The 20,541-nt window shown below is 47.1% G+C and overlaps 1 protein-coding gene across 1 annotated transcript in view; it reads right to left on the reverse strand.

The window, feature by feature from the left end:
* Window positions 1-7,128: 7,128 nt before the first annotated feature.
* Window positions 7,129-20,541, reverse strand: part of KCTD3 (potassium channel tetramerization domain containing 3) — an 84,839-nt gene continuing 71,426 nt past the window's right edge. The window contains exons 16-18 of the mRNA XM_073671943.1: window positions 19,091-19,275; window positions 18,871-19,009; window positions 7,129-9,442 (exon numbers count right to left, since the gene is read on the reverse strand). Coding sequence (XP_073528044.1) covers window positions 8,890-9,442; window positions 18,871-19,009; window positions 19,091-19,275 — 877 coding nt within the window. The 3' untranslated portion in view covers window positions 7,129-8,889. The remainder of the gene's footprint in view (window positions 9,443-18,870; window positions 19,010-19,090; window positions 19,276-20,541) is intronic.

A 20,541-nucleotide genomic window follows, 5' to 3' on the forward strand; every position in this document is an offset into this window, starting at 1 on the left:
AAGCGACTAGAGGCTGTTATTTTTGCAAAAGGAGGATCTACTAAATATTAATGTCACTTTTCTGGTGAGGTGCCCATACTTATGCACCTGTCAAATTTTGTTTGAATGCAGATTGCACATTTTCTGTTAGTACAATAAACCTCATTTCAAGGCAGAAACATTACTGTATCCAACAGTTATTACATATATCAAACTGAAATAGCTGTTGCAAAAACACCAATTTTTATAAAACATTAAGCTTAAGATTAATAGGGGTGCCCAAACTTTTTCATATGACTGTATGTCTAGCGCAGTGACATGTTGATCTGGCATTGATTGGTTTTTCCCAAAACACTGACAGCAATATGGACCATGGCGCTAACAACATGAACTGGTGGAATTCGCTTTTATACCCTGAAAATAAGCTCAGTGACCAAGTGTCCAACACCGACCAACATGAGCCAATATAAGAAGAAAAGGAGGATTGGAGCCTTCCGAGAAGACAACTGAAAAGTATCACAACAGGTTATGACCTTTCCTAAAGACTGGAAGTCCACAAAACAATTGTGATCACTAAAATATACGAATGTCATCAAACCACCATGGAGATGAGCCTAACGGTATGTGCACACAGAGGTTTTTAGAGGCAGTCAAAAATTACGAGATTTTTTTTTAGTGGACACGTTACTGCTATGGAGAGTATTTTTTTAGTTGTTCAGTTTTTTGCAAAGTTTTTCAACTGTTTCAATGTTTTTGCAGGTTTTTTGTTTTCATGAAAGATTTTTTTTGCAGCCGTTTGATTAGACCGTGCTTTGTTTGGAGCGTTTTCCATCAGGCGACATTTCAAAGAAGTGACATGAGCTTTCTTTTTTCGCACCAGACATTTTTCAAAATCTGAAGTGGAAGAAAAACACTCAAAACTCTGACCATATGAACAGCATAGTCGTTTTATAATTGAAATGAATAGGAAGTCTTTCAAGCAAGTTTTTAATCTATTTTTCAACCGTCTTCGGAGAGGACCCGCTCCAAAAGACTCCTAAAAGAAAAAAACAGTGTGCACAAACCCTAAATCAAGCATCTGTCTAGTCTGTATATTTGTAGATTTCAGAAAGGAAATTGGTGTTGTATTTTGTATAAAATAAATATCGATGCCATAAAACAGTTTCTGAAGATCTTTTATATTGGGGTCATCACAGTGCCACAATGACTATGTATATATTAAAAATAAGATATCAGATAACAGATATCACACCCAACCCTCTGTCTCTACTACTTGGCTTTCTACAAATAGGCAAGCATTTGACAGCTAAATGGGTTATGAAATTCCTACCAGTATTCATAACATATGTGATGACTTTTTAAAATTAATCTAAGGTAACGTTTCTCCTTGTGGAAAGTGACATGCTAGTGTAAGGAGACTTGTAGGCCATGTAATGCTACTCTGGGAGCTCCAGAGAAGCATTGCATAGCCTATAAGTCTCCTTACACTGGCATGTTATCCCTTAGACTACAGTCAGAGGCCTCTCATACAGCCAAATCTGATCTCGTGCTTTGCTCGGAGCAGGGGCAAAACCGCAAAACATGTGTCCGCAGATAGAAATTCTGGATTGGCTTTTATCCTAAGTCATATGGCAAGGCTCGTTAAAGGGTCAATAATGACTTTTAGGATTGCGACTTCCAATAGATAGCAAGAGTTCAAGTCCTTGTCCTCTTCAAAAAGGAATTTGCATATAAAATGAGTATGTCAAATTCTCTGCTATTCCAGCACCACTGCTGATCTGGTAGTTTCCACCAGTCCCAATGTCCCATTCATCATTCATGTGACTGTTGCAGACAGTCACTAGCTGCTAGTGATGCTGGCATATACTGCCCGTGACTGTCTGCAGCGATCACGGTAAAGATTATGTAATGTCGCTCGTCACTACAGGGCCTCAGAGCTGGAGCGGTGGGGAATTTTAAAAGGGAGTTATGCTTATTTAGTAACCCATCATGTTGCCAAAATTTATAAAAAAAAACAAAAAACACTGTAACCTTTCAGCGCTAGGTCCAGGTTCAAACCTAGCCAAAGACAACATCTTCATGGACTTTGTATGATCTCCCAGTGGCGTGTATGGGTTTCTTCTGGGTTCTCCCTTTTCTTCACAAGCTCCAAGAAACCAAACAAGATATTCTATGAGGTTGTGTATCTATCCAATTTTTCCGTGGACCGAGGAAAAAAAAAAAATCGGACTTGTCCGATTTTGATTTGAGTGTCAAAATCAGCATGGGTCCATGGAAAACATCGGACTGCACTCGGTTGACATGATTTTCACAGACTGACAGAATGGTGGAGAAACTTTTTTACTCTCCACCTACGAGAAAAACAGATGCTACTCTGATCAAACTGTGATCAGAGTCTGATCAGAATAATCGGACCGTTTTTCTCGGATGGTTTCCCTTACAGAGAGAATTTAGACTGAGAGTCTAATTGGGGACAGGAGATGATATGAATGATACCAGTTTGTAAGCAATTTCCATACCAATATATATATATATATATTTTTTTTAACTGGCTATTGTAGCCATTAGTTTATCACATGCAATTAAAGTGTAGCGGGCGAAATAAGTATTGAACACGTCACCAATTTTCTAAGTAAATATATTTCTAAAGGGGCTATTGACATGAAATTCTGACCAGATGTCAGTAACAACCCATCCAATCCACACAGGCAAAGAAATCGAACCATAGATATCAATAAATTATGTGTAATAATGAGAAATGACACAGGGAAAAAAGTATTGACCACTTTTAGTGAAATTTATTTAATACTTCATTCAAAAGCCTGTTATCTTTGATTAGTTGGTTGCACGTTCCTCCTTGCAATACATATGCATTTTGGTGGGAGGACCATGACAGGAATATAGGGCGGATCTATTTGGGACCTGGGGGGATAAGGGAGACCTTTGTTCCTTTTGTTATAATTATTTTAATTTTCTTTTTTCTACTTTGGTTTACATTCGTTTTTGAATCCCTCCATTTCACTCCCCTTTGGTACCTCTAGCGGTATATGTCAGCCACATTCTAGTTATTTCCTTGTTCCAGTTAGTGCGCATGTGCACCCGTGGCGCCCACTGACTTTCGGTTCGGCGCTACAGGGGCTGCATGCGTTCCACCAAGCGTCCCACAGCGCCGTAGACGGAAGTCACCTTACATGTGGGCGGCCACCGGATGCTCCATGCGCCGCCTCCTGGCTGGTACAACGTTCATATGATTGGCCAGATTCAGACCACTAGGTATTTGGAGAGCACTTTCTCCTTAGTTGTTAACGCCCTCATGATACTTCTAGCGGTATATGTCAGCCACATTCCGGTTATCTTCTTGCTCCAGTTAGTGCGCACGCACACTCGTGGCGCAAATGGACTTCCGGTCCGGCGCTTTGGGAACTGCATGCGTTCCACCATGCGTTCCATAGCGCCGCATGCGTTCCACCATGCGTTCCATAGCGCCGCAGACCGAGGTCACATTGTATGTGGGCGGCCACCGAGTGTTCTATGCACCGCCCCCTGGCTGGGACAATTTTGGTGTGATTGGTCAGATTCGGACCACTAGGTATTTAAAGAGCATTTCCCCCTCAGTTGTTAACGCCCCTTGGAAGAAGCATCAGGCGAAACGGCGTCGTAGGGGTTAATGCACGTTCAGATCCACCATTAGCAGTGAGTATAACTTTAACAATTATCTCTCCTACATGCTCTGTGAATCATAGTATCCTGCTTTTGACAATGTGTTCATTCAACTTTTGAGGGAGTCCAACCTTTGAGGTAGTTCACATATGGACACATATGCTTTCATCTATATGACCCTAAGCTTTTCCTGTGTTATGGAGACTATACAAAAACTTTTTTAAAGGGATACACACCAGCGTTTAGCTGGAGAACACTGCAGTGACAGATTTTCTAGATTCATTGGTTATCTCCTTTAAGTTTGCATTTTTTAGATCTCCATAATTGGGATACAATAGGGATACATATAGAGACACATATAACCCTAAACTTTTTTGCCTAACGCACTAGCACTTTCTTAAAAATAAAGGGTATATACCAATATGTAGTTTTGATATACCAATGCCTTACAAGGTACTTGGCTACCCATAAAGAAGCAGTTTTCTATTTCCTAGAATCTAATGGGGATAGGTGTTTTTGTCTTTTGTCCAATGAGAATTGATACTATTCACTGCTATAAATTAGATCTTATTATTAACTTATGATGGATCTGTGCTGTTGACTGTTTTTATTAATATTCGTGAGTTCTTAATATACTTGAATAAAAAGAATGTTTTTACAATAATAAATTCTCTTCTTGTTTGTTGTGCCGATTTTTCTGCGCCCAACACAGTGTTGAAATATTCATTCAAAAGCCTTTGTTGATGATGGCAGCTTCAAGACGCTTCGTGTATGGAGAAACTAGTCACAGGCATTGCTCATGTGTGATTTTGGCCCATTCTTCCACACAAACACTCTTCAAATCCTGAAGGTGCCGTGGGCTCCTTCTATGAACTCTGAGCTTTAGGCTTTAGTTCCTTCCATACATTTTCTCTTGCATTCAGGTCTGGTGATTGACTCGGCCATTCTAGCAGCTTTATTTTCTTTCTCTGAAACCAGTTGAGAGTTTCTTTGGCTGTGTGTTTGGGATCATTGTCTTGCTGAAATGTCCATCCTCGTTTCCTCTTCATCCTGGTGGATGGCAGCAGGTTTTTTTTTTTTTATCAAGAATGTCTCGGTACATTTGTCCATTCATCATTCCTTCAATTATACCAAATTTGCCAGTGCCATATGCTAAAAAAACAGCCACACACCATGATGTTCCCACCTCCAATCTTCAGTTAGTATGGTGTTTTGGGTGTGATATGCAGTGTATTTTGGCCTCCAAACATGGTGTGTATTATGGCATTCATAGAGTTCAATTTTGGTCTCATCTGACCAGACTATGTTCTCCCAGTATTTCACAGTCTTGTCTAAATGTTGTTGAGCAAACTTTAAACGCGCTTAAACATGCTCTTTGTTTAGCAATGGAGTCTTGCGTGGTGAACGTGCATAGTCCATGGAGGTTGAGTGCATTACTTATTTTCTTTGATCTTTGACCTACTAATTCCAGGTCTTTCTGTAGCTCTCCACAGGTGGTCCTTGCCTCTTGGACAACTCTTCTAATAATTCTTTTCACTCCTCTGTGTGAAATCTTGCGAGGAGCACCAGGTCGTGGTCGGTTTATGGTGAAATTATGTTCTTTCCACTTCTAGATTATGGCACCAACAGTGCTCACTGAAACCTTCAGTATTTTAGGAATTCTTCTGTAACCAATTCCATCATTATGTTTTGCAACAATAAGGCTGCGAAGGTCTTGAGACAGCTCACTAGTTTTACCCATCATGAGATGATTCTTGTGTGGCACCTTGGTAATGAGACACCTTTATATAGGCCATCAGCTGAACCATTTTATGTTTTTTCACTAGTTAGCAGGATTGCTTTCTAATTATTGATAGATTTCAGCTGGAGTCGTGACTTTCCATGGCTTTTTTAACCTCTTTCATCACATGTTCAATACTTTTCCTTGTGTCATTTCTCATTATTACACATAAATTAAGTTATGGACATCTATGGTTTGAATTCTTTGCCTGTGTGGATTGAATGGATTGTTACCGACATCTGGTGAGAAATATATTTACTTAGAAAATTGGTGTTCAATACTTATTTCACCCAATGTATGGCTTATAAGGTTTATATTATATCTCCGGTTATGGAATCGCCCACTAAAGTAGTTGCCCACTACTCGGACAACCCACTTCTTAAACGCTGTGTAAGTAAAGGTAACAAATACTTTCCGAACCGGCGCTGTTCCAGTGATGTCAGCGCCGGGCCTCTCTGTGCACACATGACATTATTATGCCTAGTAAACGCTAATGGGTTCAGGCGAGGGACATTTGAGCAAAGCTGGTGCCGATAGTTATGCCTCGTGTGTGCTGCAGCCAATGTCATGCAAGCGATGGGGGTCCTGGCAGTGCGGGAGGGGAGTATTTGTTATTTTTATTTTACCCTGGCAAATACAGGTAAAATAAGCCTCCATATAAAAGTTATTTCTATTTTATCGACTCCATGACAGATGTTACTGTTGTTACAGAAGACACATGATTACACTGCATACCCCCTGATGAAGCCGGCAAATTGACGATAGTGGAACTCGGAACGCAGCCAGTGGAACGCATACATCACTTCCAGTGACGTCACTTCCGGTGACGTCACTTCCGCCCGGTGCGGTCACATGAGCCACCGCCCCCTTACCATTGGCTGATCCACCAGTCACTCCTATACTTATAGGAACACTCCCACACACCATGGCAGCAGTCACCAGCGGTGGATACCGCGTGCAAGCGCTCGCCATCCTGACTACACGCCAGAGGTAATGTAATTTCTAATCTACATCCTAGGACTCTGGTATCCTTCTAATCTAGGCATTCAAACCTAGTAGATCCTCCAACACTTAGCTTTATTGTACCATTTTCTTAGGAGACTTCCACTGGGCCTATTCATAGCACAAGCCCAAGCAGTCCCAACAATAATTTACTTACACATGGACCAGGTTTTCTGGTATGTACTCTATTTATTATCCATTAGTGCTTGATGTCGTTTCATCCTCCTGATTATGGGGGACCGTACCCTCTATATTCCTTTCCCTCTCCCATTTTCCTTCCTCCCTACCCACCATGTGAATTATGTTTTGATTATCATATTTATGAGATGGTTGTTCTGTCATTTTGTGTTCATTATGAAACTCACATTATTATGTTTTGCTTATGTTCTGCAGTTTACTGACGAAGGTCACTTTGACCGAAACGTTTTGATTTGTAAACGAATGGACTTTAATAAATTTCACTTTCATTAGATTATCCTGAGTGCCGAGGTTATTTTTATATGTATATGGGTTCGGACCCTACTCTGGCACCTCTATCCAGCAGTGCAGCGATTTTTGTTCATGGCAAATTGACGATACACCGGGGGGAGTGGACTGTAAACTAACATTGTCTACCCTGAACCGCCTTCATTATAGATATACATTTGTCTTGTTGGAATATCACTTCTTTTTAATAAACTCCTGGGAAAACAAACAAAAGCACAATATAAGAAATAATCATTTACAGCTTTTATATCTCATACTGGATTGTTACAGAGTGAGCACAAACACATCACAAACTGTAAAATATGCTCATATATATTCTATTACATAAAGGTTTTATTAAAAAAAAAAATTCTCATTGGTCGTTTTTATTTTCCAGCTTCGTTATTTCTGAAACATTAAATACTGTGCGAATAAACTGTATAACAAGACATCGGGTGCATTGAAGACGTCGGTGTGTGAAAACACCGGAGTGCAATGTTACTGTAGAAGCCACGATGCTGAACTAGAAAAGGACTATGTCGCGTCTCGTGCAAATATTGCTATATACTTCTATTAAAAAAAAAAAATTAAATATTTCCGATAAATGCCTATGTGCGGTCAATGTGTCCGATAGCAGGATAAATATATATAGATCAATAAATTATTCACTAGCCTATGTGTAAAAAAAAAAAATCTGCATATAAAAAGTTACACGGCTGCAGAAAAACAGGTCAGCCCCAATCCGAATAACGCCATGCTCCAACGGCAAGCAGAGACCCATCCATATGGCAGTCATCTCTCCTAATAAAATGCAGCCTCACGTACAAAATGGGATGTAAGGGGATATTCACACGAGGCAGATCTGTTGCAGAAATTTCTGCTACTGGAAATCTGCTAACGATCATCTCAATGGAGTCGATTTGGCAGGAAGCACATGGGATTTGCAAGCCCTAATAAGATGAATGTAAGCGTTGCAGAAATATCTGACTTGAAATCCTACCCAAAATGTCAACTAATCCTCACTAGAGCTGAACAAAACTATCCCTGGTCTACCGGTCATGTCGGTACTCTGAGGAAGCCAGACCAGAGCCCGGAGGACTTCCTGCCGGCATTTTGGTCACCTCTTCTAAATGCATTGACGTGTCGTGGGGCCTAATAATCTGAAGAGGTGACCTAGATGCTAGCAGGTAGGACGTTTGCAGGGCTCTGGTCTGGCAGCCATGGAGAACCAACTTGGCCATTGGACAAGGGTCTTGCAAATCGTTTCCTTAAACTCTAATCCTTACAGCTTCAGCCCTTCTCAATGGTTGCTTATCTGGGAAATTAAGTGGCAGCTGATCATGGGACCTTGAAGGTATTGTCTCATCAAAGACAAACCCTTTGAGATGTAGCAGCTTGGCTGCTGGTTTATTGACCCAGCACCTCTGATTTTATCGGGGGAAGCCAAGGCCAGTCAGGCCTTGGCATGTAGTGTTACGGTACTGCAGATTAGGTGTCGCATAAGTTCTGGCTCATAGACAGGGGTCCTGAGTGGGAACCATGATTATGGACAGGGCTTTTCTGGTTGTGGATCAACCAGGTTTCCTACAGTGCAGGATAGGACAGAGGAGAAGCCACTGAGCCGAGAAATATATATTTTTCTATTGGCCTGCGAGTCCTGTTTCCCCCGCCCGACACAGACTAATTGACAGCTGGTAAATGCTGTGCGTAGAAGAAAGCAGGACTCCCGGGTTCATATCAGTATTCCCATCTTACACACCTATGGCATATCCACAGGACAATCCCTTTCAAGAGAACCTTGAATCTGCAAAGGGCACTATGATCAAGTCGTTGCAACCATTAATTGGACCCCAAAATGGCCAATTGTGGTACTCATGGTTTCCAATGAGTCGTGGCTGCAGGAGAATTGGATCACGAGCCACTTCTCGACTCGGGGTCAACGATGACTACTGTGTTGCACCCAATTAGTGCAGCATGATTATATCAGAGAGGATTATACCATCTTATATTGCATAGTCCTGGCAGGAAGAGTCACTTTTTTTCCGGCGCGGTGAAGTAGAGGACTTAGTAGGAGATGGCGAGGCAGTACCAGATGACTCATTTCCGCCGTCACCGGGTGATGAACTTAAATGAGGTACTTGAGAAACTTTTCGTCTGCTGTGAAACGCTCCTTCAAATGCACTTTTCTTCTTCGATTCAGACTTGGGTTCACATTCTTCTTCCACAATCCTCCGCCTTACATCGGTGTTCTCAGAATGGCGACAGCTCTCCCCGGTGGCTTCCGCGCACTTGGTTGTTTTTTGCCCTGCTGCTGTGGGTTTCTTCTCGGAAAAGCTGCTCTCATGATAGCTTGGTCGAGTCTCATTTTTGACAAGCGAATTCCCGTTTTCAGGGTTAACTCTTTCGATGTTATTCTTAAAGCTGAAGTTCTGAAAATCTCGGTAGCTGTGGAAGCTTTCTGTGCGCCGAGCTCGGGCCAGTAAGGGGCTCTCGCGGTAAGACCTCAGCGAGCCGTAAGTTGCCGCTTCATGTATCGTCTCGTGATGAAGTTGTAAACTATTCACAGTAAAAGTACAAAGTCAATACAGAAATCTAGAGAAGGACAAAAATACAGCAAACTGGGCATCTTACAAACAAAATATTGCTGATTGTAGGGTGTCCCACTGCTATCACCTATAATCTGTTGGGGAATTTGCTCAATTTGCCAGCAGCGTCACCACAGGGGACAGGAAACATTACATGTCGCCCACTGAAATCATGTTATGAGCAGATAAGGTGGGCCTTTCAGAGTGGGAGATGTTTTGCGTAGCCGCTTTACACTGTTCAGAAAATTGAGAAGAGAAGTGCAAAGAAATCTCCTTTGAATATCACACAGTTTTATATATTATATATATTTGAAGAAATATCTATTTGTTGCTTAGGGGGGCGCCAGGTCTCAGTAATCACCAGGCATAGCTCTGTACTTTTAGTAAGGGGCCGTCCCCGGTGTTACCGCTCACTGGAGCTTAGTTTCACACAGGTGAATAGGACTGAGATGTAACACACGGCACAGATCCGACCGGAAGTACAGAGCTGTACCCAGTAAATAATGAAGGCGATACAACTGGAGTGCCGCTGCTTATGGGAAAGCCAAGAACAGGACCCCCACCCATCTGACATTCATGGAATATCCAATTAAAGGGCTTGTCCGGTGCAAATAAGTTATCACCTATTCACAGGACAGAGATAGTGACTTATTAATCGGTATGGGGCTAAGTATTGGTACCTGCAACGATCAGCAGAACGGGACACTTATAGGCCTGTTATAATGGAGCTGCAGTGCGCATGCCCGACCCCCACTCCATTCATTCCCTATACAGATGCTGACCCCCACTCCATTCATTCCCTATGCGGATGCAGAACCCCACACCATTCATTTCCTATGCAGCTTAGCTGCCGACCCCCACTTCCTTTATTCTGTACGTGACTTCCGCCCCCCACTCCATTCATTCCCTATATGGCTTCCGACCCCCATCCCATTCATTCCCTACACAGCTTCCGACCCCCACTCCATTCATTCCCTATATGGCTTCCGACCACCACTCCATTCATTCCCTATATGGCTTCCGACCCCCATCCCATTCATTCCCTACACAGCTTCCGACCCCCACTCCATTCATTCCCTATATGGCTTCCGACCACCACTCCATTCATTCCCTATGTGGCTTCCGACCACCACTCCATTCATTCCCTATGTGGCTTCCGACCCCCATCCCATTCATTCCCTACACAGCTTCCGACCCCCACTCCATTCATTCCCTATATGGCTTCCGACCACCACTCCATTCATTCCCTATATGGCTTCCGACCCCCACTCCATTCATTCCCTATATGGCTTCCAACCACCACTCCATTCATTCCCTATGTGGCTTCCGACCTCCATCCCATTCATTCCCTACACAGCTTCCGACCCCCACTCCATTCATTCCCTATATGGCTTCCGACCCCCATCCCATTCATTCCCTACACAGCTTCCGACCCCCACTCCATTCATTCCCTATATGGCTTCCGACCACCACTCCATTCATTCCCTATATGGCTTCCGACCCCCACTCCATTCATTCCCTATATGGCTTCCGACCACCACTCCATTCATTCCCTATGTGGCTTCCGACCTCCATCCCATTCATTCCCTACACAGCTTCCGACCCCCACTCCATTCATTCCCTATATGGCTTCCGACCACCACTCCATTCATTCCCTATATGGCTTCCGACCCCCACTCCATTCATTCCCTATATGGCTTCCGACCACCACTCCATTCATTCCCTATATGGCTGCCGACCCCCACACCATTCATTCTATATGTGGCTTCGGACCATTACTCCATTCATTCCATATGCGGTTGCCGACCCCCAACCCATTCATTCCATATGCGGCTTCTGACCCCCACCCCATTCATTCCCTATACGGCTTCCGACCCCCACCCCATTCATTCCCTATACGGCTTCCGACCCCCACCCCATTCATTCCCTATACGACTTCCGACCCCCACCCCATTCATTCCCTATACGGCTTCCGACCCCCACCCTATTCATTTCCTATACAGCTTCAGACCCCCACCACATTCATTCCCTATACGGCTTCCGACCACCACCCCATTCATTCCCTATACGGCTTCCGACCACCACCCCATTCATTCCCTATACGGCTTCTGACCCCCACCCCATTCCTTCCTTATAAGGCTTCCGACCACCACCCCATTCCTACCCTATACGGCTTCCGACCCCCACCCCATTCCTTCCCTATACGGCTTCCGACCCCACCCCATTCCTTCCCTATACGGCTTCCGACCCCCACCCCATTCATTCCCTATGTGGCTTCAGACCCCCCACAATATTTATTCCCTATGCAGCTGCCGACCCCCACTTCATTTATTCTGTATGTGGCTTCCAACTCCCACTCCATTCATTCCCTATATGGCTGCCGACCCCCACACCATTCATTCTATATGTGGCTTCGGACCATCACTCCATTCATTCCATATGCGGTGGCCGACCCCCACACCATTCATTCTCTATACGTCTTCAGACCCCCACCCCATTCATTCCCTATACGGCTTCTGACCCCCATCCCATTCATTCCCTATACGGCTTCCGACCCCCACCCCATTCATTCCCTATACAGCTTCCGACTCCCACCCCATTCATTCCCTATACGGCTTCCGACTCGCACCCCATTCATTCCCTATACGGCTTCCGACCCCCACCCTATTCATTTCCTATACAGCTTCAGACCCCCACCAGATTCATTCCCTATACGGCTTCCGACCACCACCCCATTCATTCCCTATACGGCTTCCGACCACCACCCCATTCATTCCCTATACGGCTTCTGACCCCCACCCCATTCCTTCCTTATAAGGCTTCCGACCACCACCCCATTCCTACCCTATACGGCTTCCGACCCCCACCCCATTCCTTCCCTATACGGCTTCCGACCCCACCCCATTCCTTCCCTATGTGGCTTCAGACCCCCCACAATATTTATTCCCTATGCAGCTGCCGACCCCCACTTCATTTATTCTGTATGTGGCTTCCAACTCCCACTCCATTCATTCCCTATATGGCTGCCGACCCCCACACCATTCATTCTATATGTGGCTTCGGACCATCACTCCATTCATTCCATATGCGGTGGCCGACCCCCACACCATTCATTCTCTATACGTCTTCAGACCCCCATCCCATTCATTCCCTATACGGCTTCCGACCCCCATCCCATTCATTCCCTATACGGCTTCCGACCCCCACCCCATTCATTCCCTATACAGCTTCCGACTCCCACCCCATTCATTCCCTATACGGCTTCCGACTCGCACCCCATTCATTCCCTATACGGCTTCCGACCCCCACCCTATTCATTTCCTATACAGCTTCAGACCCCCACCACATTCATTCCCTATACGGCTTCCGACCACCACCCCATTCATTCCCTATACGGCTTCCGACCACCACCCCATTCCTACCCTATACGGCTTCCGACCCCCACCCCATTCCTTCCCTATACGGCTTCCGACCTCCACCCCATTCATTCCCTATGTGGCTTCAGACCCCCCACAATATTTATTCCCTATGCAGCTGCCGACCCCCACTTCATTTATTCTGTATGTGGCTTCCAACTCCCACTCCATTCACTCCCTATATGGCTGCCGACCCCCACACCATTCATTCTATATGTGGCTTCGGACCATCACTCCATTCATTCCATATGCGGTGGCCGACCCCCACACCATTCATTCTCTATACGTCTTCAGACCCCCACCCCATTCATTCCCTATACGGCTTCCGACCCCCATCCCATTCATTCCCTATACGGCTTCCGACCCCCACCCCATTCATTCCCTATACAGCTTCCGACTCCCACCCCATTCATTCCCTATACGGCTTCCGACTCGCACCCCATTCATTCCCTATACGGCTTCCGACCCCCACCCTATTCATTTCCTATACAGCTTTAGACCCCCACCACATTCATTCCCTATACGGCTTCCGACCACCACCCCATTCATTCCCTATACGGCTTCCGACCACCACCCCATTCATTCCCTATACGGCTTCTGACCCCCACCCCATTCCTTCCTTATAAGGCTTCCGACCACCACCCCATTCCTACCCTATACGGCTTCCGACCCCCACCCCATTCCTTCCCTATACGGCTTCCGACCCCACCCCATTCCTTCCCTATACGGCTTCCGACCCCCACCCCATTCATTCCCTATGTGGCTTCAGACCCCCCACAATATTTATTCCCTATGCAGCTGCCGACCCCCACTTCATTTATTCTGTATGTGGCTTCCAACTCCCACTCCATTCATTCCCTATATGGCTGCCGACCCCCACACCATTCATTCTATATGTGGCTTCGGACCATCACTCCATATGCAGTGGCCGACCCCCACACCATTCATTCTCTATACGTCTTCAGACCCCCACCCCATTCATTCCCTATACGGTTTCCGACCCCCACCCCATTCATTCCCTATACGGCTTCCGACCCCCACCCCATTCATTCCCTATACAGCTTCCGACTCCCACCCCATTCATTCCCTATACGGCTTCCAACTCCCACTCCATTCATTCACTATACGGCTTCCGACCCCCACCCCATTCATCCCCTATACGGCTTCCGACCCCCACCCCATTCATTCCCTATACGGCTTCCGACTCCCATCCCATTCATTCCCTATGTGGCTTCAGACCCCCCACAATATTTATTCCCTATGCAGCTGCCGACCCCCACTTCATTTATTCTGTATGTGGCTTCCAACTCCCACTCCATTCATTCCCTATATGGCTGCCGACCCCCACACCATTCATTCTATATGTGGCTTTGGACCATCACTACATTCATTCCATATGCGGTGGCCGACCCCCACACCATTCATTCTATATGTGGCTTCGGACCATCACTCCATTCATTCCATATGCGGTGGCCGACCCCCACACCATTCATTCTCTATACGTCTTCCGACCCCCAACCCATTCATTCCCTATACGGCTTCCGACCCCCACCCCATTCATTCCCTATACGGCTTCCGACCCCCACCCCATTCATCCCCTATACGGCTTCCGACTCCCACCCCATTCATTCCCTATACGGCTTCCGACTCGCACCCCATTCATTCCCTATACGGCTTCCTACTCGCACCCCATTCATTCCCTATAAGGCTTCCGACTCCCACCCCATTCATTCCCTATACGGCTTCCGACCCCCACCCCATTCATTCCCTATGTGGCATCAGACCCCCCACAATATTTATTCCCTATGCGGCTGCCAACCCCCACTTTATTCATTCCCTATGCAGCTTCCGACCCCCACTCCATTCATTCCCTATATGGCTTCCGACCACCACTCCATTCATTCCCTATATGGCTTCCGACCCCCACTCCATTCATTCCCTATATGGCTTCCGACCACCACTCCATTCATTCCCTATATGGCTGCCGACCCCCACACCATTCATTCTATATGTGGCTTCGGACCATTACTCCATTCATTCCATATGCGGTTGCCGACCCCCAACCCATTCATTCCATATGCGGCTTCTGACCCCCACCCCATTCATTCCCTATACGGCTTCCGACCCCCACCCCATTCATTCCCTATACGGCTTCCGACCCCCACCCCATTCATTCCCTATACGACTTCCGACCCCCACCCCATTCATTCCCTATACGGCTTCCGACCCCCACCCTATTCATTTCCTATACAGCTTCAGACCCCCACCACATTCATTCCCTATACGGCTTCCGACCACCACCCCATTCATTCCCTATACGGCTTCCGACCACCACCCCATTCATTCCCTATACGGCTTCTGACCCCCACCCCATTCCTTCCTTATAAGGCTTCCGACCACCACCCCATTCCTACCCTATACGGCTTCCGACCCCCACCCCATTCCTTCCCTATACGGCTTCCGACCCCACCCCATTCCTTCCCTATACGGCTTCCGACCCCCACCCCATTCATTCCCTATGTGGCTTCAGACCCCCCACAATATTTATTCCCTATGCAGCTGCCGACCCCCACTTCATTTATTCTGTATGTGGCTTCCAACTCCCACTCCATTCATTCCCTATATGGCTGCCGACCCCCACACCATTCATTCTATATGTGGCTTCGGACCATCACTCCATTCATTCCATATGCGGTGGCCGACCCCCACACCATTCATTCTCTATACGTCTTCAGACCCCCACCCCATTCATTCCCTATACGGCTTCCGACCCCCATCCCATTCATTCCCTATACGGCTTCCGACCCCCACCCCATTCATTCCCTATACAGCTTCCGACTCCCACCCCATTCATTCCCTATACGGCTTCCGACTCGCACCCCATTCATTCCCTATACGGCTTCCGACCCCCACCCTATTCATTTCCTATACAGCTTCAGACCCCCACCAGATTCATTCCCTATACGGCTTCCGACCACCACCCCATTCATTCCCTATACGGCTTCCGACCACCACCCCATTCATTCCCTATACGGCTTCTGACCCCCACCCCATTCCTTCCTTATAAGGCTTCCGACCACCACCCCATTCCTACCCTATACGGCTTCCGACCCCCACCCCATTCCTTCCCTATACGGCTTCCGACCCCACCCCATTCCTTCCCTATGTGGCTTCAGACCCCCCACAATATTTATTCCCTATGCAGCTGCCGACCCCCACTTCATTTATTCTGTATGTGGCTTCCAACTCCCACTCCATTCATTCCCTATATGGCTGCCGACCCCCACACCATTCATTCTATATGTGGCTTCGGACCATCACTCCATTCATTCCATATGCGGTGGCCGACCCCCACACCATTCATTCTCTATACGTCTTCAGACCCCCATCCCATTCATTCCCTATACGGCTTCCGACCCCCATCCCATTCATTCCCTATACGGCTTCCGACCCCCACCCCATTCATTCCCTATACAGCTTCCGACTCCCACCCCATTCATTCCCTATACGGCTTCCGACTCGCACCCCATTCATTCCCTATACGGCTTCCGACCCCCACCCTATTCATTTCCTATACAGCTTCAGACCCCCACCACATTCATTCCCTATACGGCTTCCGACCACCACCCCATTCATTCCCTATACGGCTTCCGACCACCACCCCATTCCTACCCTATACGGCTTCCGACCCCCACCCCATTCCTTCCCTATACGGCTTCCGACCTCCACCCCATTCATTCCCTATGTGGCTTCAGACCCCCCACAATATTTATTCCCTATGCAGCTGCCGACCCCCACTTCATTTATTCTGTATGTGGCTTCCAACTCCCACTCCATTCACTCCCTATATGGCTGCCGACCCCCACACCATTCATTCTATATGTGGCTTCGGACCATCACTCCATTCATTCCATATGCGGTGGCCGACCCCCACACCATTCATTCTCTATACGTCTTCAGACCCCCACCCCATTCATTCCCTATACGGCTTCCGACCCCCATCCCATTCATTCCCTATACGGCTTCCGACCCCCACCCCATTCATTCCCTATACAGCTTCCGACTCCCACCCCATTCATTCCCTATACGGCTTCCGACTCGCACCCCATTCATTCCCTATACGGCTTCCGACCCCCACCCTATTCATTTCCTATACAGCTTCAGACCCCCACCACATTCATTCCCTATACGGCTTCCGACCACCACCCCATTCATTCCCTATACGGCTTCCGACCACCACCCCATTCATTCCCTATACGGCTTCTGACCCCCACCCCATTCCTTCCTTATAAGGCTTCCGACCACCACCCCATTCCTACCCTATACGGCTTCCGACCCCCACCCCATTCCTTCCCTATACGGCTTCCGACCCCACCCCATTCCTTCCCTATACGGCTTCCGACCCCCACCCCATTCATTCCCTATGTGGCTTCAGACCCCCCACAATATTTATTCCCTATGCAGCTGCCGACCCCCACTTCATTTATTCTGTATGTGGCTTCCAACTCCCACTCCATTCATTCCCTATATGGCTGCCGACCCCCACACCATTCATTCTATATGTGGCTTCGGACCATCACTCCATTCATTCCATATGCAGTGGCCGACCCCCACACCATTCATTCTCTATACGTCTTCAGACCCCCACCCCATTCATTCCCTATACGGTTTCCGACCCCCACCCCATTCATTCCCTATACGGCTTCCGACCCCCACCCCATTCATTCCCTATACAGCTTCCGACTCCCACCCCATTCATTCCCTATACGGCTTCCAACTCCCACTCCATTCATTCACTATACGGCTTCCGACCCCCACCCCATTCATCCCCTATACGGCTTCCGACCCCCACCCCATTCATTCCCTATACGGCTTCCGACTCCCATCCCATTCATTCCCTATGTGGCTTCAGACCCCCCACAATATTTATTCCCTATGCAGCTGCCGACCCCCACTTCATTTATTCTGTATGTGGCTTCCAACTCCCACTCCATTCATTCCCTATATGGCTGCCGACCCCCACACCATTCATTCTATATGTGGCTTTGGACCATCACTACATTCATTCCATATGCGGTGGCCGACCCCCACACCATTCATTCTATATGTGGCTTCGGACCATCACTCCATTCATTCCATATGCGGTGGCCGACCCCCACACCATTCATTCTCTATACGTCTTCCGACCCCCAACCCATTCATTCCCTATACGGCTTCCGACCCCCACCCCATTCATTCCCTATACGGCTTCCGACCCCCACCCCATTCATCCCCTATACGGCTTCCGACTCCCACCCCATTCATTCCCTATACGGCTTCCGACTCGCACCCCATTCATTCCCTATACGGCTTCCTACTCGCACCCCATTCATTCCCTATAAGGCTTCCGACTCCCACCCCATTCATTCCCTATACGGCTTCCGACCCCCACCCCATTCATTCCCTATGTGGCATCAGACCCCCCACAATATTTATTCCCTATGCGGCTGCCAACCCCCACTTTATTCATTCCCTATGCAGCTGCTGACCCCCACTTCATTTATTCTGTATGTGGCTTCCAACTCTCACTCCACTCATTCCCAATACGACTTCCGAGCACCGCGCTTATTTTTTTCTCTCAGGTGACCTCATAAAGAGAGAATGCAGCCGTGGTCAACCATCTGACCTGTAGCTCCATTCCAAGGTGAATAAAAGTGCCCACTATTCTGCTGATCGGTTGTGGTACAATCAGTCAAACTGATAGGTGATAACTTGTTTTCACCGCACAACACCTTAAAACATAAAAAATATGCCAAGTTTTCCCACAGAAAAATGCTCAGAGAGAAAAGTAATTCTAGTACTAAGTCCATTTTCAAGGGACCCTTCTAACAAGTGGAACAAAAAAAAAAAAAGTGCAAAACAGTGATAACTTAAAAAAAAAAAAATTACATTTCTGCTTTGTCCATGACGACTTATAATTAAACAATATAAAAAGCAATAATACCTGGAGCTGGAATCCCGCAGGCGACCTTGGTAAACTACAGAAGTGGCCGGGCTGATATTTGGGGTTGCACAGCGGGAAGCACTCAGGTCACACTGGTCTAATAACTTTAGCAGCTCTTCCTCTGTCGGGCCTCCAACATCTAAAAAGAAATGCAGAAAAAAAAAAATGAAGGGATTTTGCTAATTGATTTCAGTCCTCTTCTGCCCTTTCTGCTCTGTACCTTTATCTTCGGTCTTTGTCACCATATCCATTGCGGTCGTCAGGTCCCACATCTGAATACTTCCATTCGAGTGTCCCGTGAACAGATAGCGTCGGGGCCTGGAGCCCATCCGGCTGGATCCTTCACATTCGCGGACAGTAAAACACGTGATGGTCGTGCAGTCGACTGCTTGGATTTCACAGATTCTGCACGAGAAAACACGTGGTTAGAAGTTTTCAACAGGACAATGACCCCAAACACACCTCCAGGCTGTGTAAGGGCTATTTGACCAAGAAGGAGAGTGATGGGGTGCTACGCCAGATGACCTGGCCTCCACAGTCACCAGACCTGAACCCAATCGAGATGGTTTGGGGTGAGCTGGACCACCGAGTGAAGGCAAAAGGGCCAACAAGTGCTAAGCATCTCTGGGAACTCCTTCAAGATTGTTGGAAGACCATTTCCGGTGACTACCTCTTGAAGCTCATCAAGAGAATGCCAAGAGTGTGCAAAGGCTGGTGGCCGCGACCAATCAGCAGAGCGGCGTTTAAATTTGCCGCCCATATAGCTGATTTGTCGCGGCCGGCAGCCGCGACCAATCAGCGAACCGTGTTAGTGAGTACTGGAGAGCGAGTTTAAATTTGGCGCCCAAATTGCTGATTGGACGCGGACGGCATTTAAATTTGCCGCCCATATCGCTGCGACCAATCAGCGTCGTATTAGCGAGGACCGGGGAGAGGCGCTGCCTGTGCGGGTACTTCCGCTGCGAGCAGCTGGGAGATGAGCGGCTGCTCGCAGCAGAAGCATCCCGACCGGCGGCGCCGCTCCCCGGTCCTCCGTTCACACTTGCCGTCGGGAGATCAGCGGTCCTAGCCGCTGATCTCCCGACGTTAGCCGCATGGAGGTCAGCGGCGCCGCCGGTCGGGGTAGTTCTGCTGCTAGCGCCGCTCATCTCCCAACTGCATCGCCGCTGACCTCCGTCCGGCAGATGAGCCGCTAACGGCCGCCATCTTTTTTCAAAAATCCCACGTCGCTGATTGGCCGCGGCCGGACCAATGAGCGACACGGGATTTCCTGGACAGACAGACAGAAAGACAAAGAGACAGACGGGATAAGACAATTATATATATAGATATATATATATACAATAATATTATATTATTATAATCAAAAAGTTGATTTTTACTTACACACATATACAGTACAGACCAAAAGTTTGGACACACCTTCTCATTTATAGATTTTTCTGTATTTTCATTACTATGAAAATTGTACATTCACACTGAAGGCATCAAAACTATGAATTAACACATGTGGAATTATATACTTAACAAAAAAGTGTGAAACAACTGAAAATATGTCTTATATTCTAGGTTCTTCAAAGTAGCCACCTTTTGCTTTGATGACTGCTTTGCACACTCTTGGCATTCTTTTGATGAGCTTCAAGAGGTAGTCACCGGAAATGGTCTTCCAAC

This window comes from Phyllobates terribilis, unplaced genomic scaffold, assembly GCF_046119375.1.
Source record: "Phyllobates terribilis strain yellow unplaced genomic scaffold, ASM4611937v1 Scaffold_3__8_contigs__length_932513732, whole genome shotgun sequence".
Taxonomy (NCBI): domain Eukaryota; kingdom Metazoa; phylum Chordata; class Amphibia; order Anura; family Dendrobatidae; genus Phyllobates; species Phyllobates terribilis.